The sequence below is a fragment of the Lepidochelys kempii genome, chromosome 7, assembly GCF_965140265.1.
Source record: "Lepidochelys kempii isolate rLepKem1 chromosome 7, rLepKem1.hap2, whole genome shotgun sequence".
NCBI lineage: Eukaryota > Metazoa > Chordata > Testudines > Cheloniidae > Lepidochelys > Lepidochelys kempii.
In genome coordinates, this window is record NC_133262.1 from 34,390,993 (window position 1) to 34,411,492 (window position 20,500).

Consider the following 20,500-nt stretch of genomic DNA (forward strand, 5'->3'; position numbering starts at 1 on the left):
CCACAGAGAGTTAGTTACATTATATTTAAGATGCCCTATACATCTAAAACATGCAGCATTCGAAAATGAACTGTTAAAAAGTATGGAAACAGCTAAGGCAGTGTGTCTAAATTATTCATTACTATTACAGTTTATATATTCATTTAATGGCTGTACTGATGCCTAAAAAACTGCCATCTTTGTTATACAAACCTTAACTCTGATCTACAATACTCATTGTTGAAATCTGTCAACACGAGCTTCACTTGTTAGATATATATTGCATATTCTAATATGTATAGTAAGTAGTGTGTGTGTGTTTAAGAGTGTGTAACTGTCATGAGTCGGAGTTAGGTTTGTGAAATACACATGGTAAACTGTGTCAGTGTTGTCGTTGAATATGCAAACTGTAGGGTAATGAAACGTTTATATAAACTAACTGACCACTGCCATACTTCTATATTGTGATGTTCTTTGTATGTAATTATCAAAGTCACACAAAAAAATTCTGTTAGAAGATGCAATTGGTGAACTTATTTTTTTTTTCAGAAGGCCAAACAAAACCAAACTGTGTTCTTCACAAATGGGTCTGTGTGCATGCACCCAAGGTTGAAATCTTTTGAATAGCAGCAGCTACTATGCTGTGCCCGTACCATTCATGTCCTTGTGCTCCCACTCACCTGTGTGAGGGCATAAAGAGCAGAACGAGAACACCTGCACCAGTCCCTTACGACTTCTTGGAGTGATTGTTGCTGTGTGTAAGGATCTGGGGTCTAGAACCTGGATCTGCAGAGCTTGGGACAGCTGATGTTACCACAGTGCCATAAGGAAGCCATGCAAAGGCACAGCTGGGGAGTACTGTGGAGAGTAGGCATCGCAGGAAGTACCGCCCAAGAGGCCCAGAGTGACATACCTTGCAGCCCTCTGATTGGCCAAGCACCCTATTTAACCCCAGGAGTTGCCCTAGAAAGTTGCCTGGGCAATGGCACAGTTTTCAGCCTGCTGCAGTGCCAGACTTTGCTTGATCTCCGGTCTCCAATCCCAGCCTGATTGTGACCCTCATTCCTGCCTCCTGATTCTAGCCTGGTACTGCCTCTGATTTCCGGTCTCTGACTCCAGCCTGACTCTGATCCTGATTCCAGCTTGGAACTGCCTCTGGTCTCCAACTCCAGCCTGACTCTGACCCTGATCCAACCTGGTACAGCCTCTGATCTCCAGTCTCCAACTCCAGCCCGACTCTGATCCTGACTCTTGCTTATGGGACCCGGCTCTTGCAATTCCTCCAGCTCCTGCTCGGTGACTACCATCCCTAGTGTGCAGACCTCAGCCCAGCTGTGATTGCTAGGCCAGACTGCCTATAATCTGGTTCCTTACAGTATGGGTACTCTACTTCAGGGGCATATGTGCCTTTGGAGATTTTTGTCAGCAGTGTCTGGTCCACACGTGCAGCCTGATTATCCTTGTACCCCTTACTGAGGGTATCTAGGGACAGTGCCTTACCACTTAAGCTTTAAACGGGGCTTTAGTGTCCTGCAGTGTCCATTTTAGGTAGCTTGTTTACTGACATGGTAAATACTTAGATGAATAGGTAGTGTTAGTTTAGTGCTTAGTGTAGTGATTAGTTTTGTTTGTATAGTTAGTGAAAATAGCTTTAGAGAGAGTTTATTAGGACATAGGGTTTATTTCCCCCATGTCGTCTCAATTCTCTAGTCAGAAGGGGGAGTTTAGTTTTCTAGGTTTACTGTGTTCTTGATGGGAATGCCTAATCTCCTTGCTTTAAGTCATGTGATGTCTGCAGGGATGCTATTCCCTTGAATGACAACCACATACGTTTTCTCTATTGTTTAGCAGAAGTTCATGTTCTTCTAAGTTTAATATTTGTAGATCATTTGGCAGGATAACTAAAAAGATCAGAGAAACCAAATTAGAAATGTTTCTCATAGATTGATCTGTGTGGGCCTCTTCAGGTCCAGAGCCTCGGACCCCATTTGTATAAGGGAATGCAGAAATTCAGAGTACCCTGTCAGGTTTGGTTTCTGTGACTCCCAGGACCCATGCAACCAGTAGGACAGTGCAAGGAGATCACACTGAAAGTGGTGTTACAATACCTTCTAAACACAGGAGCCAACTTAGATCACTTCAAAAAGAAGTTGATAATAAGAGGCTGAAATTGCCTGAGGGAGTCACCGCTATGGAGACTTCATGTCCTGATAAGGACATTGCTGAGGCTCTAGGAGATTTCAGTACTGGTGCTTTGTTACTGATCAGGAAAATTACTACTTTAGCACCAAGTGTGAAAAATCCGTCAGTGCACAGGCTGAGATGGTACTGACATTGAAGCCTGGCTCTGTTAGCTTAGTACTGAGTAAACTTTTAACAAAGAGTAGACTCACTGCCTCTGCTAAGCCTATGGTACTGAGTGTATCTGCAATGCCTAGCAAGTAAGTGGTACTGGCTGTGACTTCTCTAAATAAGTGTGCAGTGCTGATGAGGCTGTGGAGGGCCATTTGGTGCCAAGTAAGTCTATGGCTCCTCTGGTACCGACAGTGGCTCGTAGGGAAGTCGCTTCCAAGTTGCCGTCTCCCTTTTTGTCACCTGTAATGAGTAGATTAATGTTGTCTAAAGACTTGGTAATTTCAGAAGTACCAGAGTCATCTCTACTAGCAGAGTGTATAGATATTTTGGTACTGGACACAAGATTGTCTCCAGTACCATCTTACTCTGCATTACTGTCCAGGTCTAGAGTTCTGTCTCCAGTCACTCTACCATCTTTGGCTCTCTCATTTGAATCAGATGTTTATTGTTCATCAGATTCTTACCTGTATGTGAAGAACTCACCAGATTACTCTTCCATGGCTTCCTCCACAAAGTTCCACTCAGATAGGGATTTACAAGATCTAGACAGGACAGATACATAATACCACCCTCAAATGACCTGGTACCAGTCACCTTGGGGTCCTTAGCCATATCAGTATGGGGCACATCAGGCTGTTTGTGGAACTCATGAGATAATGAGTATTATCTCAGAATAACGAGGGATTCTGAGAAAGTGAATTTGTGGCAGCAGCCAGCTCTACCATAAGATCCTCTGCATCAGTTTCAACAGCCATATGAGGAGGAACAACATACTGAAAAGGGAACTTTAGTACCAGCCTGATGAGGCTGTGATGCCTCCACCACCATTATATGCTGGCAATTCTAAGCAGTTTCAGGACTTGATGAAACAGGTAGCTGAATCACTACAGATCCCTTTGGAAGAAATCCAAGAAGCTCCACACAATTTCATGGAACTTCCACACTTCAGCCACATGGTGAGTAGGCCTGCCAATTAATGATGCCCCGCTGGAGCCAGCTCAGGCAGTCTGATAAACTCTAACTTTAGCTCCAACATGTAAAAGAACTCACATGAAATATTATATACCGTCACAAGGATCTGAGGACCCTTTTTTCCCCAATCAGTACCTAATTCTTTAGTGGTGATGTAGCAAATGAACGTAACCAGCAGCTTTCTAAAACAACATCATGATGAAAAATCAAAATCATTTGGATCTCTTTGGTCGTAAGATCTACTTATTCACCACTTTGCAATTCAGAGTAGCAAAGTACCCTATCAAGTTCTTATGGCAAAATACGACAACATCAATTATAATAAGCTTGCTTACTTTATTGAGCAACTACCATAAGAGCATGGAACAATTTCAGTTTATCATCTCTGAGGGTAATCTTACAGCCAAGCCACCTCAACAGGCTGTTTTGGATGTAGCAGATATGGTGTCCTGATTCATGGCTACTGCAGTAGTCATGCTTCATGCATCCTGGTTCCATCCAAAAGAGGTCCAAACACTCTCATTTGGGGAATCAAAACTATTCAGTGAGAGGACAGCTGAGTCGCTTAGTTCACTTAACAATCCAGAGTGATCCTCTGTTCTCTTGGCATCTATACTCCTGCTAACAGAAGAAAATGTAACAGGCCGCAGTCATTTCAGAGTTTTGTTCTGCATAGATCGTTTGAGCAAAGAATGTCTAAGCCACTCGGGAAATGGCCAAGATTCCAGAACAAGAGACCTTGACCTCTGCAAACAAGACTACATAGCAGACTTCATCTGGCAAGTATTCATTTTGATATGCAGGTTGAGAGCTGAAAACCATGCTACCATTCAGATTCAAAGTTCCACTCTCCTCCTCTTTTCCTGTTATTTAGAAACTATCTGACCAATCTGGGTGTTTTGGGAAAAGATGACATCCACCTGTTGGATGTCGGAAGTTATAACATCTGGTTACACTATCCAATTCCATTCTGTGCTGACTCCTCACTCACCTTCCTTGCTGGTCTCTTTGACCCATGAACAGACTAAGCAGATTACAAGCACCCCAAAAGACACAGCTCTAAAAAATTACTTACTTGGAATAAAGGACAGTGAATCAGCATCATTGCAGCTATGAATTGTCAGTTACGAGGCCTTATTTGTAAGATACAATTTGGGGTAGTGTGGAAGTTTAGCTGTGAAGGTGAATATAAGACTCCAGAGCAGAATTTGAAAAGCATTATTGTGGAAGGACAGCGAACAGCTAAAATGTTGCTAACAGGCAGCCATGGATGCATAGGGGACACCAGCTTGATCTGCGGCCACTTCTGTGACTATTTGCAGAGCTTTGTGTCCGCAAGCCTCTGGTGTTCCAAAAGAGGCGCAAAGCACAGCTGAGGATTTGCCCTTCAAGGACACAGAATTATTTAGCACTCGTACAGATGACAGTCCCTCAAAGATTCCAGGACATTCCACTCTGTGGGCACATACCACAAACTGTAAGCCTGTTAGGTGCTGGGGCAAACTAGGCAGAAGACTTCTAACACCAATACAGATGATCTGAATGTCCGCCCAGGAAGAAACAGAGGTTTTCTCAGAGGAGGCATCTTCCTCAACTGTTGTCACACTGCACTGGCTTCCAGGGAGCAGGTTTTCACAAGAGTTCATAGCCATACTTGACCCACTCAGGGACCATCTCTAAACTCTGACTTTTGTACGCCACCTTGCTTTCTTCTTTCAGGCATGGTCTATGAGAACAGACAGGTGGGTGCTGAAAGTATCACCCATAGCTCTCTCATCCAATTTTGGTCCTCACCCCCTGCTGACACCATTCCCTGCTCCTCTTCAGGACCTTTCTCGTGAAAATCAGCTCAAATAAGTGGCTTTCCTACTTTGCCTAGGAACCATAGAAGAAATTGCCTCTGGAGTATAGGGGAAGAGGCTTCTAATTCTGATATTTTCTTATTCCAAAGAAAGAAGGGGATTTTGTCCTATTCTAGACCTGAGAAGACTGAACAAATATATCTACCATCTCAGATACAGGATGGTAACTCTAGCCTCCATCATCCTTGCCCTTCAGGCTCAAGATTGTTTCATGGCTGTTTACAAGATGCATACTTCCATATCACCATCCATCCTACCTGCAGAAAGTACTTGCAATTCACAGTGGAGTCCAGTCGCTACCAATACAAAGTGATACCATTCAGTCTCTCCATAGAACCAAGAGTCTTTACAAAATGTCTGTCGATAGTGGTGACATATCTGAGGTGATGTCATTTACTTTTATCCCTGATCAAAGACAGATCTCATCAGGAAGTTGCCACAGCCCTGAGGTATGGTTTTTCACCTATGCAAACAGCTGAAATTCATGGTGAATTATGGGAAATCATCTCTGAGCCCATCACAGATAATACGATTTGTAGGAAAACATAAGAACATAAAAATGGCCAATGGTCCATCTAACCCAGTATTCTGTCTTTGACAGTGGCTGTTGCCAGATGCTTCAGAGGGAACGAACAGAACAGGGCAATTTATCAAGTGATCCATCCCCCATCGTCCAGTCCCAGCTTCTGGCAGAGATTTAGGGACATCCAGAACATGGGGTTGTGTTCCTGACCATCGTGGCTAATAGCGATTGATGGACCTATCCTTCATAAACTTACCTAATTCTTTTTTGAATTGAGTTATACTTTTGACTTTCACAACATCCTCTGGCAGTGAGTTCCACAGGTTTGCTATGCATTGTGTGAATAAGTACTTCCTTACGTTTGGTTTTCAAACCTACTGCCTATTAATACCATTGGGTGACCATTGGTTCTGGTGTTGTGAAGGGATAAATAACACTTCCTTCTTCACATTCTCCATCCTTCATGATTTTATAGACTTCTGTTCTTCCCTCCTCCCCCTCCAAGTGATCTCTTTTTAAAAACTGAACAGTCCCAGTCTTTTTAAACTCCTCATATGAAAACTGTTCTGTGCCTCTAACCATTTTTGTTGCCCTTCTCTGAACTTTTTCCAATTCTAATTTATCTCTTTGAGATGGGGTGACCAGAACTATTTGCAGTATTCAAGGTGTGGGCATGCCATGGATTTATATAGCAGCCCTAATCAACTCCAAATTAGCAAAAGCATATCTTCCTGAGGAAGGATTTTTCTCTTCATACAGTAATCACTGGTATAAAATCTAATCCAGCAACTACAATAACAAATTGCCTCAAACTTCTAGGTCACATGTTTACTCGCCCACATGATGCCCCTAGTCAGACCTCACCTGTGTCCATTACAAGGCTGGTTAAGGTCAAGGCATTGTGACAGGCTGGAAGGCTGCAAGAGGGTGCTAGAAGGCAGATACATTAGCCCCAGAATGTTAAAGGTCTTCTTCCCTACTAGCTGAGAAGCGGTTACCTCAGGTCAATGAGGGACATCTGATTCCAATTAGGGCCTGCCTGAGGCCTTTAATAACCCCTCCTTTGGTGAGAGAAAATGGGAAGAGAGAGGCATGCTGCTGCCAGGCTTCTGGCAGTTGGGAAATAAGTTTTTCCAGGGTGGGAGGCTGGGCTCCTTCCCACAGGGGAAGCTGCCAAACCGGAAGCCTGCTGCGGGAAGGACTGGCACCCCAGGGCAACCAACAGGGCAACACCCTGCACGTGGGAGGAGGCAGAGAAAGGTACCCCACTGGCTTTTCTTTGTTTGAGACTATTTTTCTTTTTGTTTGGTGGCGGATGAATCCTTCGGCCAACCTTCAGGCCTACACTTAAAGTACGACCAAAGGAGCACAGAAGGGGGAAGGCAAACCCTGCCATTAGTGGGGCTGATTACCCCAGGCCCTCCATCGCCAGAGGGGGGGAAGCACTAAATCTGGTGAGATGAAGGAGGTGCCTTGCCACAGCATATAGTGAGCATGCAAATGGTGGTCCCAGTGCTCATCCTATCAGCTCAGAACTGGTGGGTAGACCACAAGAATGCTCAGAGCCCACTTCTCCATACCTCCCCTAGAAAGATGTTGGTCACAGATGCATCAAGTACAGGTTGGGAAGCACATCTGGATTGTGTCCGCATACAAGGGACTTGGTCTCAAAAAGACATGACTCTTCACATAAACATACGAGAATTATGAGCAATCAGATTAGCTTGCATAGCATTCCAGCCTGTTCTTCTAAACTCCCCAAATTCTCGCCCACAACATATCTGCACTGTACTGTATGAACAAGCAAGGAAGTGCTTCTTATCACCCCATATCAAGAAGTTATAGATAGGGTGTTTATGAACATGGGATAACCCGTCACTTTTCATCTTCCAGGAGCCAGGAACAGCTTAAAATACTTCCTAAACAAGTAATCCATCGCCAGCCACAAATGGTCTCTGAACAGTTCCATCCTTAAATCAGTATAATGGGAAATTCTATTATAGACTTGTTTACCACTAAAGACCATAAGAAATGCCCAACCATTTGTTCTAGGGAGGCATGAGCCCTCAATCATTGCAAGACACCTTCCTCATAGACTGGGATGGAGGTCTCATGTATGCAGTTGTGCCGATATTCTTGATTCCAAGAGTGATGTGCAAAATCAAACAGGCTGCAGTCACACTGTTACGGATATCTTCAGGACAGTTCTAGCTAACATATCTCCTTAAAATGTCTGTCTAGGCTTCTGTACCACTGCAAGACAGTCCATGCATAATATCACAGAAACAAGGTCAGGTACTTCATCCGTGCCCAAAGTCACAATATTTGATAGAATGGATGTTGGTCACCTGAGTGCTACCAACAGAGGCTGCTCACTACAAGTACAAGAGATCCTGCTGCAAAGTAGAAGGCTCTTCCCAGGGAAGACTTACTCCTTTAAATGAAAAGATTTTCAATTTGGGCAGCCCAGCACAACCTCAGCCCACTGAAGGCTTCTGTACCAAAAATCCTCAACTTTATTTTATATTTGAAACACCCTGGACACTCGGTTTTATCAAAGTCCACCTGGATGCAGTCTTGCCACACTACCATCAAGCCATGCTCAGTTTTTTCTCACCCTCCGGGATCCAGATTTCTAAAGGTGTTGCTGCATTCTTACCAATCAACAGAATGCCCTCTAAGGTGGGATCTTAATGTTATTCTTACAAATCACATGGAGCCCCCCTTTGAGCCTCTTTCTAAATGCTCTTTATATCACCTTACTCTGAAGACAGCCTTTTTAGTCACCATTATATCAGCGAGAAGGGTCAGCGAACTCCAAGGGCTCATGGCTAACCCTCCTTACACAGTATTACATGGAAATAAGATTTGGTTGGCAAAAAATAATTTACTTGGAAGCTGTCTATTCATTTTTATAAGGATAAGTATATCTGTCTTTGAATCTTCTTTAAAGTTTTTGTTTTTTTCACCCATGCTTTCCTTTAAGGTTTTTCCCCTCCTCTTTTGCTGTGTGAAAGACCCACACAAACAGGGAAATCTTGATTATGGTTAAACAATATACAGAAAGTGAACAAACTATTGGGGAAAAAAATCTATTTTTTCCCCCAGATTTCATTTACAGTAATAGGAAGTTTGGCATTGGGGAGAAGGGGAAGTAGAGGGGTTGGTTTCTTTCTTTCTTTCCACCTTTCTTTCCACCTTTCTTTCAACAAGTATTTTTTAGTTGATTGTATCATTTTAAAAAGCTTTGCAGTAAATAGTAACATTTATTGTTGAGCTGATGCAGAGAAAAGCAAGTATTTTTTTCAGGAAGAAGCAGCCTGTTGCACAAACAAAATCTTCTTGGAAATTAGGATGAAAAACTATATGTAGTTATTTTCCTCCTGGCAATTAACTTAAATTTGTTCATATGGAATTTCCAATTATAGTGACTAATTCATCCAACATTAAAGTTACCAAGATGATAGTATTGCCTACTTATCCCTTGAGTAAGGGTAGAGGTACACTGCAATCATTTAGTCTTCTGCCAAGATGTTTCTTCATTGTTCAGACCTAAACAAAGCTGTTTTGTACTTTACAGATTTGATTTCAGAGTGCCCTTGGGGTTCTGTCTAGGGCAAGGTGTTAAGTACCACCAGTTCTTCCCATTGTATACCAGCTTAAGTCTAATTATACATAAGAACTTAAGTTGTCTTCCTGGCATATATGAAATGGAATGAGACCACGGCTTATCTTCTGTTGGTGAAACATTAGATGGAGGGAGCTATAATTTGAATTTCAACCATTACTTTTTCTTTTGTGCAAAGGAGTCAAGTTTTCTAATTGAAATGTCCACTACAACACTGAGATCATACAGTTAAAAAGTACACAAAAATACTCAGTCCTGGCCTTGTGCATATATATACTGAACGAGAATGGTAGCAAGATGGAACCCTGCAGCAGTCTGTACAGGAATGTCCTTAGAATTGATGATACAAATACATCTTCTGGGGCTTCAGCCTACAGGGAACAAAGCTGCTCAAGGAGCCCCATCCCACTGTCACAAAGAAATAACTTCAGGCAAGTCAACAGTACTTCATATTCACTGGAACTGAAGGCAGCTGATAAATCTAATATCAGCGTAGACACCTGATCACTGGGATGAAATTGTTGTCCAGTGTGACAAGGATGGTTTCTGTGCAATATCCAGCTCTGTAACCAGATTGATGGGGGCTAGGGAGATCTAAGGCTTCTAGTTATTGTGACTCTCTTTTTACTATTCTTCTCAATTACCAATTGTGGCAACTTGAGCAGCTGTGTATTCATGTTATATAATATTCTTTAAAAGAATATGCGTGAATATATAATGCTTCAAGTATGTGTCATGTCTGTCGCTGTAGGTGTGCATGGCAGGTAGTAAAGCTGGCATCTATTCCCACTCAAAGGGGACATAGACTCGCACAACAAGATTGATCTTATAGATAGCTCTTAAATTGAAGGAGCTCATGGAACATCGCTCTTCCAAAGACAAAGGCCCTAAGCAATCAAAGATCCAGCACCGATATGGCACTGATATCCCTGACAGAGCCGAGTAAGGGCTCGAGATATGCCCTGGAGGCATATTCCTAGTACTGAAGAAGTGACTGGAACTGGAACCAGCTCCATATTTCCCCATGGAACTACTTTCTGAAGAAGAGAAATGCTTCTCCTCGCTATCACCAGCACTCCTTGACAACAACAAGCAGAGATCCATCTCCTATACCATTGGAGAATGACCCCAAGGAGAGCATAAGGGCTTCAGATCACTGCCCAAAATGGTCTGAAAGTGGGACTGGGTTGGCCAGTTTGAACCACACCAGCATCAGTGTGGCATTTCAGCTTGGCCATATTGGCATTACTGAGGACCTTTGTCCTTTGTGTGAAAGAAATCAACCTCTTGTGCTTCTAGCAGGAGGAGGAGATCCCACTCTCTGGCACTATCATTGGTTAGGTCACCCACACTGGAAACAGATGTGGGGCTGCAGGAGATGACAAAGGGGCTATCACAATGATCCCTGTCTCCATCCAAGGAAACATTCTTGTCTCTGGATGAAGCAGTGACCCCAGCCTAGCCTCCACTGCCGTGATCAGTGACTTTAAAGCCTTCCAGGGCCTCTAGTCCAGAACTGGAGACTCTCGATATTGAGACCAAATTCCTTACAAGAAAAGTTTTAAGTTTTTTGATATTTTTGAGTGTGACAGCACTGGCCAGGTTCATCGTCCTCCTCATTAACGAGTGGCTAGAGGAACTGGAAGGACTATGGTAGATCCTGGCCACTTCTCCGCTCACTTGGAGGTGGAAAGAAAATAAGTATTATATGCTCTAGAAGGGCTTAGCGTGTTTCTATGCCCACCCGAACACAAGTACAAGAAAAATTGAAGTTCACTAAACATACTCATATGGACAAGGATCCGAAGAAATTAGACCTTTTTGGATGCAAGGCATATTCATCAGCCTCACTGCATCTTTAGGTAGAGAACTGCCAGGCATTAGTCACCAGATACAGTTGCTTCACATATGGGAGGGTCACTTCTTTCCTTTCAAAAATCCTACAGTGATGAAATGAAGGAGATCATTAAGGAGGGCCAGATGGATACAAAGACATTGCTGCAGGCAGCCATGGTCACATCTGATACATCTGCAAGGTCAGTTGCCATGGCGGTCACAATCAGATGAGCCTTGTGGCTTCTGACATCGAGCATACCAAATACAGTTCATGATAAAGGACCTACCCTTTCAGGAGATGGAGCTCTTCAATAAAAGGACAGATAAAGTACTCTACTCCCTCAAGGACTCAAGGGTCACACTGTGGTACGTCGGAGTTTACACACGGTCTCCCTACAAAAAGCCATACAAGTACCCGCCAGCAAAGGCAGAGGATGTTTTCCTACTCCCAGGGCAGACAGCCCACAAAGCAAAACCCAGGTATTGCAGGGGACGCCAGTCTTCTGCTTCCTTAACCAACCCGGTGTCTTCGCAGAGAACAGATTTGACAGGAAAGTGAAGAGTTACATCAGTTTGTCATATCACTGCTGATCAGAAGCCTGCCCCCATGTCCAGGGACCACCTTGCCCCTTTCCACCAGGCCTACGTGGCTGTCACAGCTGACAAATGAACATTAGACATTACTGCCCAAGGCTTCCTTTTACATTTCCACTCCCGATGCATCTCTCCTTTCCAGTCCTCCTTTTTTATTTGTAAAGTTGTGCCACCTGTTCATCACCATTAGCTGCACAAAGATAAAGTTGTAGAGGTGAAAGCAGCTGACGCTTAGGAAGTTTTTAGTATTTATGTGCTGTTTTGGGAAATATTCTTCATTTTACATCCCTCCAACTCTTTAATCAAACATGTAAAACCTAATTAGGAGAATATCTGGGTAAAAAGAGAAATTAAGTAGCTTATCTTCCATTATGATAGAGAAAAATACTTTGGATAATAAACTAATTAAGTTAAAAATAAATTGACAGTAATGTTCCTGCAATATATTTGTGTTTTTATGAATACTCTTGCATATTAGAGAATGTGTTGAAGTGAGTGCATGTGAAACAAATAGTCCTTCAGGACCTTGCTGGTTGGTTACTAGTCATGCAAATTAGCATACATGATACAGAATCAGTACAGCCAATATAATATCTAAACACCACCTGGGTTAAAATGACCTATTGATTTAAATGGGGAGGCTATATGGATATGAAGTTTAAAATATACAAGACTTTGAATTTTTTTTCTCAATTGTTTTTGTTCCATAGTTTCCCCAGTGATAATTAAAGAATGGGCTGCTTACAAAGGAAAATCTCCCCAGACTCCTGAACTGGTGGAAGCGCTTGCGTTCAGGGAATGGACCTGTCCCAATCTGAAGAAGCTGTGGCTGGGAAAAGCAGTAGAGGACAAGAACCGAAGAATGAGGGCGTTTTTGGCCTGTATGAGATCAGATACACCAGCAATGCTCAATCCAGCTAATGTGCCCACTCATCTTATGGTGCTCTGTTGTGTATTAAGGTGAGGGTTTATCATAAGTTAAAATAGCATGAAAGAAATGTGTTACTACGTTGTATAATATATTGCTCTATCAAGTCTTTCTCTAATCCTGCATTAAACCATGACTTTGAATATTAATAATTCACATTGCAAGTATTTTTGGAAGAAATGACTTCCTCACTTCTGTGATTCTTAAAAGTATGCTCGCTACTTGTCAGTTTTTCAGTTAATTCCACAGAGAGTTGAAAGAAGAAAAATTGGCTTTTTTGTCACAGTTGCTTCTTTGCATTTGAATTGTTATATTTGAACTGTGATTTAGACTTGTTATATTTAAGGCTTCTAAGTAGCCAGACACAAACATTGCCTTTTGGGTCACAGAATGTGGCACTGTATATTCCCAAAGAAAAACCAAAAGGTGCTGCAGAAAATAATTGCTTAGTAGCTTTTTGGGATTGATTTCCCATTTACTAGGTACTAGGATTCACTGTACTAGGCTTGCTGGTTCCCTTACTTGATTTGACCGGCCCACATGAGAGGTGCAGAATTAAGAAGGAAGAGACTAACCTTCAGTTTCAGAACTGAATTAGGAATGAGTGCTCCTATACCTTGGGGGGGCGGGGAATCCCTAGTCACCTAGTAAGACCCAGCTCTTGCTTCTTGATCTGGCAGGACCCAAGATCTCAGGCTGAAAGGAGAGATTTGTATGAATGGGAGAGGTGTCTTGGGTAAATTTTTGAGATGATAAATGTAAGTTTGCCTCCAATTTAATATTAATTTCTCTTGCCTTTTGAGCCACGTATAGTTTTTCTTCAAGAAGTGGTCCTTATTGTATTCCACTGAGAGTAGTGAGCATGCACCTGGAGCTTTTAAAAGTAGTAGTGTCTGTTGGTCCGCGCACGCGCCCTTGTTACTGCCTCATGGTTTCGACCAAGGCGATAAAGGGCGGGGCGGAATTATAAATAAGGCACTTGGCTTTGTAGGAGTAGAATACAAATAGTTCCAATAATATTTTATTAAAACCCGTAACACATTTGTAAAATAGTTTTTCTGTGATGTGACATGAATAGTTTGTGAGGTATAAAATTTTATTGGCACTTGTTTGGAATGCATAAAACTTGCTGTGACTTCACTTCTGAGTAATGTGTTCATCTCAGACTCATGTTGATGAAACCTTTATACTACACCATTACTTTTATGTGTATCATCACGCACTTCTGCTTTAGGTAATATTTTTATGGCCTATCCTACTCTTTTTGTTATTGACAGCAGCGTGGGGTTCTGATGATCATGTGTGCTGTGGGGTGAGTTCACAGGCAGTGTCTTATCAGTATGTTTTGCTTGGACATTTGCATCAAATAATGGATATTTTCCTAATTCATCTACTCTGAGGAGCCAGCTCAAGGGGTATAATGTAAAAATATTGTCAAACAACATTACTGGTTTTCTTTGAGTAACTTTTGACCAAATACATATTTTTATGCTATGCAAAAGTATTTGGATCAGCACAAACTACAATAATTAATTTAGACAAGGTGGGTGTGGTAATCTTTTATTGGACCGACTTCTGTTGGCGAAAGAGACAAGCTATCAAACTATACAGAACTCACCTACCATGTCTCTCTCATGGGATCAACAGGGCTGTAACAGTACTGCAGACAATAATTAATTTGTCATTTATAATTAGCAGCATTACCAAAATATTAGTCTGGCATTAAACCCTAAGAAATCACTTCTATTTTTTTCGCTATGTCTTATCTTTAATTTGAAGCTGAACAAAAAGTTTTTGGCTTCGTTCTGGTGGCTTTTCTGTTCACACAATAATACCTTTTACTTTAGCTGTTAAAGTGAGGACTCTGAGTAAATCTTCTTTGAGTGATTGCACATGTCCATTCCACTGTAGGTATTTGTGTTCTCCGGTGCACAGTTGTTGAAGAGTTTTTTCCCTTGGTAGTACCTGTCAGGGCAGCCTGAGCACCCTCTGCTGTCTCATACACATTGGAAAGGCATAAAGGGCTGAGCACCCCACACCCACCTCAGTAACTTTCTACCACCTGTTACAGTCATTGAAGCTCCCTGTTCTTGCTTCTGCAAGTCTTTCTCGATACCTATATATTGTACCTATGTGTAGTTAGTGTAGTCTAGTAGTTACTCAATTTGCTAGTTTAAAAAAATTGTTTTTATTGTTTGAGCATGAACCACCCCCAGTACCGGAGGTATCCCCCACATACTCTGGATTTCGAGCCCTGCCACTGTTGTGGCAAGGCTATGCTGAATAGGGACCCTCACCCCGGCGGCCTTAAGTGCCTGGAGGAAGCTCATGTGAGGGACAAGTGCAGCATTTGTAAGGGCTTTAATCCTCTTCAGAAAAAAGACAGGGCAGTAAGGTTAAAATATCTGGTCATCGAATTGCCTCTGTGGCCTCCATCTGAGCCCTCTACGTTGCTCTGGGTACAGAGCACCTTGTCTTGGTCAGAGGTACACCTGCCATGCTACTGGTACCAAGAGGCATAAGAAATTGGACTCCGTATGAGGACCTCAAAGAAATCAAAGAGGATGAGCTCTAATAAAAACTCAGGAGGATGATCAAAAAGGAAGCAATTCCCAGAGCACACCTCTAAACAGGGAAGTTCATTGACTCCAGAGGCCAATGTGGGCCTGTCAAGACTGGTTCTCTAAGCATCTTCATTGGCATCTCCTTGCCACATTGTACCACACAGTATCTTTCTGGCACCCCGCCTACTCCTGAGGTGTTGGAGGCTGCGAAAGGGTTGTGGAACCTTTCCACCAGCGGTTCAAGAGTCTCACCTGGCACCAGTGCTGATGGCACCACCTCCAGGGCCTTCCCCTCCAACTAAGCAGCTCCACCAGATGTGGCATCAGGGTACCAGTGAGGCCGGTATCATCTAAGGGAAAGGCACAGATGATATCTCTGTCTCCGCTTCAGAGTCAGCCTTCCTCTGCAGTATCAATGGGTACAGTACCATCTTGGTCTCAAGAAAAAGTTTCATCCTTATCAGACTCTGAAGTGGGTTCCTATGTTTCCCAACCTAGCTGGTCCCACTGGGGGAGAGATGCCACCTGCCCACCCGGGTTTCTGCCACAATACCAGCAGGGAGTTTACAGGAGGGGTCCTTGGGCAGTGTAAAGCTGGAGTCCAGGGACATAGTAGTGGCCCTTTTGGGACCCGTAGGTTCCCCACCCCAGTCAAGAGCATCCCTACAGCCATCTCAGCTGGCTCCATCTGCTGTGTGCCAGGAGCATTGTCCCCCCAAACATCTTGGTACTGAGCAGGCTTGGGATCTCTCACACGAGCAACTGTAGGAACGGAACCATTAGTATCCTCTTCCGCCTCTCCTGATGAGGCAGTCATGATGGAGCCTAAATCTCCACTTCTGGGTGATTTATTTTAAGACTCATCAGGAGCTATGAGGAGGATGATTATGGCGCATGATATCCACCCGAAGGAGTGGGAAAAACTCCACAAGCTAGTGGAAGTTCTAATCTAGCCCCAGCTAGAATAGCTCTGCGAATATATGAGGCTTAGAGCCCACCAAGATTCTCTGGCAGACCCCAACTTCCCTGCCTTTGACTGTTGAAAGAGTAGAGAGAAGGTACTACCTCCTCTCCCCAGGGGTTTGAGCACTGTATAACCATCCTCCTCCAATGTCCCTTGAAGTTGCAGCAGCCAGTGAAAAGGAACGATAGGGATACCAGACTTCAGCACCAAAGAATAAAGAGGACAAGAAGTTGGACTTACTTGGGAGGCAGCTTTATTCCACAGGTGGATTACAGCTTCACACTGTGAACCAGCAAGCTGTGCTGCGATGCTTTGATTTCACTCTGAGGGGGACAGGTTTGAAATTGAAAGACAAGCGCTCATGTGAGGCAAAACAGGAATTCCTCACTTGGATAGGGCAAGTTGGTTGCCAGAACAGCTCTACAGGCTGTCTTCATCAGTCTCAGCGTTTTCAGTGATTTACTCCTTAAGTCCAAGACCTACCATAGAGAAGGAGCAGAGATTACAAATGGTGACGCCCATCACTGCCCTTTGTATCTGCAGCCACTGGTTCAAGGCAGGCAGCATCTTCCAAGAACTAATTTTTCATGGGCAGGTTGAGAGCTGTCTACTACTCTGGGACTTCTGTGTCAGCAACTCTCTACTTCTGAAGGAGGCCCACCTCCAAGAGGCTCAGAACACACTGGCAGGCTGCCTAAGCAGGTTGTTCATCAATCACCAGCAGTGGTCCCTTCGCCCAGACATAGCAAGGTCCATTTTCCAGGTCTGGGGAACTCCTTAAGTGGATCTGTTTGCAACAAAGGGCAACACAAAATGTCACCAGAGCAGGTCGAACCCCACGTTCACTGACTGATGCTTTTCCGCTGCTGTGGTCAGATGGTCTGTTATATGCTTTTGCCCCGTCCCTGTTCTGCCAGAGTTCTGTGCAAGGTGAAACAGGACAAGGCCAGTCTTACACTCATTGTGTTAGTGTGGTCCTGTCAACACTGGCTTTCACAGCTCTCGGACCTCTGTCAGTCCCCGTCCGTTACTCCCGCTTCATGCTGCCCTAGCCTTGCAGAATTGTGGTTGCCTCCTTCACCCCAACCTCCAGGATCTTCACATGATGGTCTGGAGACTTCTCTACCGATGTCAGCCAAGGAGTCCTGCTCCAGAGAGGTGCAGGAGGTACTGCTGAATAGTAGAAAACCATCGAGGATGACAACTAGCTAAGTAGAAGAGGTTTTCTGTCTGGTTGAGGCTGAAAGGAGTCTCCCCAGTTCTTGCTTCTATTCAGCAAGTGCTGGACTGTCTTTTGTATCTGAAACATCAAGGATTAGCTCAATTAGGGTACACCTAGCAGCTGTATCTGTGTTTCACTCTCCTGTGGATAACCGTTCTCTTTTTTCCAGACCGATGGTTGTAAGATTTTTAAAGGGCTTGGACAGGATGTTTCCACATGTACAGAGCCCTATTCCGCCGTGAAGCCTGAATTTAGTCTTGAAGTTGATGGATCCCCACTTTCAGCCTTTAGTGACCTGCTAGTCTATATTACACCTTTCAGTGAAAGTAGTATTTTGAGTAGCCATTACGTTGGCCAGGAGAGTAGGGGAGTTGAGGGTGTTAGTATCACATCTTCTATATATGATTTTTTTATGCAGAGAATGTCTACTTTCATCCCTATCCAAGGTTCCTTGCACAAGTGGTCTCCTCTTTTCACATCAACTAGGCAGTTTTACTTGCCGTCCTTCCCAAAGCCTCACAGTAATGAGAGAGAGAAGTCACTGCTCACTCCAGAAGGCAGAAGAGATTAGTGCTTTATGTGGAGTGGACTAAGCCATTTAGATTTTCATCTCAATTGTTTGTTGCATTTGCAGACAGAGTTTCTACACAGAGGATTTAGGCATGGATATCCAGTTGTATTCGCTTATGTTAGCAATGGGTTAATGCAGAGCTGCTGGATAGAGTATTGGGTCATTCAACTAGATCCCAAGTGGCCTTTGAGGCATTTCTTCTGGCTCATGTGCCAATATTGGACATTTGCAAGGCAGCAACCTGGTCAGAGTGTCACATGTTTGCCTCTCACTGTGCAATCTTAGCAATCTAGAGGCAAAGCTAAATTTGGACAAGTGCTCCACCAGTCTTTTTGTTCAAATGGATTCTGATCCCACCTACAGTGGAGTGGACATGTGCAATCCCTCAAAGAAGGAAAAAAGATTACTAATCTTTCAGTAGTTCTTTAAGATGCCTTGCACTTGTTCATTCCCATTTCTATCAGAGTCATTCCGGTAGGAAGGAGTTGAGGGGATCCTTGGGGTGGCTCAGTCCTTTATGCCTGTGTAATGTGCACAAGACAGCAGAGGGCACTCAGGATAAAAGGATAAAAACTCTCCAACTGTGCATTGGAGTCCACAGACACCTACATGGAATGGACATATGCAACATATTGTGAAGAACAGCAGTTACAGAAAGGTTATTAACTGTTCTTTGTTTGCCTTTGCTGTAGGTATATGGTGCAGTGGCCAGGGATCCGTATACTTCGTCGCCAGGAACTTGATGCGTTCCTTTCTCAAGCGTTGTCTCCAAAACTCTATGAACCTGACCAGCTACAGGAACTTAAGGTAATTCTTAATCCAACTTCCTTCATTAGAGAAATCTACCCAACTGATCCATAATATTAACGTTGAGCAAGTGATGTTTGTCTCTAAAGACATTAAGCATTAAGGCCCACTTTTTAAAAAGTGATTTAGGTATCCACTGTGCCTTGTTTGTGCTGGGAAGCTTCTCCAGGATCATTTCATCTACTGTGTTCTGAATATTGTACGGCTCTTTAAAGTATTCTTTCCATCGCTTATTCAGTTCTTAGAAGTAGTAAATATCTTGATAGAAAGATGAAGAAGAAAAAGACACTGGGAAGTGACAATGTCTAACCGATTTAGGAGCCTATTTCTCATTTTCAAAAAGGATTTAGGCACCTGAAAGTCAGTGGGATTTTAGGCTCCTAAAACAGATGTTGCAACACTGAGCACCGTAATGCCTAAATATCTTTAAAAATCTGGGATGTCCATTCAATGTATGTAGGTCACTTAGTCTGTGAAATGCAAACTTTTTAAGTGCAGCAAAGACTGGTACTCACTCAGTTATAGTGTATTGTTTATGTTATGAAAATAAAATTTTAGAGGGGTTTTTTTTGGTGAGATTTTATTCTTACTATTTTATGATAGCCCTTTGAAAGCTTAAACCAGAAATCTATTTCTGAACAGACCTATTTTCCTTCTGGTGAGGTTGCTCTTGAATCATCATCTTGTTGATTTAAATAAATGGATTTCTTTGTTTAGAGCCAAAAGATCCTTGTAGCATTTATTTTGAGTGGAGAAACACAAAGAAGTTTATGTAGACTTAAAAGCATAAATAAAGAGGTGAGGGAAGCAGTCTTCCAGCATTGATTGTGTTCCATAAATATTAACTTGCATACTTTTAAAAGACTTTAGCAAAGATGCTTATCTTTCTAGATACAATTATATATTATGAAGTAAACATAGCTAACTATCCCAGGGGTGGGAAGCCTTTTTTCTGTCAGGGGCCACTGACCCACAGAAAAATCAGTCAGTCGCAGGCCACACACAGCCCTGTGGGGGAGTGTGGAGACTTGGGGCTTTACCCCGCAGCAAGGCGAGCCGGCACTCGCAGCTCCAGCCCCGCAGGGGGCACGGAGGCTCATGGCTTCCTCTAGGCTCCAGGGTGTGGCCAGAAATGAGGGGTTCAGGGTGCGGGAGAGGGCTCCAGACTGGGGCCGGGGGTTGGGGTGTGGGAGGGGTTGAGGGCTCCAGCTGGGGGTGCAGGCTCTGGGGGAGGCTGGGGGGGTTGGGATGCAAAAGAGGGATCCAGGATGGGGTCAAGGGATTTGGAGTGCGGGAGCAGGCTCAGGGCTGGGGCAGGGGGTTGGAGTGCGGGAGGAGGTTTGGGGTGCGGGCTCCGGGAGGGAGTTTGGGTGAAGGAGGGGGTTCCGACCTGGGGCGGGGAGTTGGGGTGCAGGTGTGGGTGTGTGGAGGGAGTTAAGGCGTGGGAGAGACCTTTGTAAGTCAGTCTGTCTTCACAGTGGCACCCTCCTAGAACCCCTCTCCAGAATTCTGTGCCCCAGAATGGAGAAAATGGCAGGGTTTAGTCCTGTATTCATAACAGACAGCTGGATCCTGAGCCCATCCAGCACTCTGCTTAATGAAAACGAAAGAAAACTTTAGCATGGGGCAGGGAGTTGGTGACCTGAAGCAACTCACTTAGTCTTCTTTATGTTGTTGGAAGATGGCCGATGGGGA

The 20,500-nt window shown here is 43.7% G+C and overlaps 1 protein-coding gene across 4 annotated transcripts in view; it reads left to right on the forward strand.

Moving 5' to 3' along the window:
* FAM120A (family with sequence similarity 120 member A) overlaps window positions 1-20,500 on the forward strand; it is a 117,732-nt gene that overhangs the window by 72,583 nt on the left and 24,649 nt on the right. For all 4 annotated transcript variants that reach the window (XM_073352163.1, XM_073352162.1, XM_073352160.1 and 1 more), the window contains 2 exons: window positions 12,460-12,709; window positions 18,691-18,805. In XM_073352163.1, the coding sequence (XP_073208264.1) occupies window positions 12,460-12,709; window positions 18,691-18,805 (365 nt within the window). The remainder of the gene's footprint in view (window positions 1-12,459; window positions 12,710-18,690; window positions 18,806-20,500) is intronic.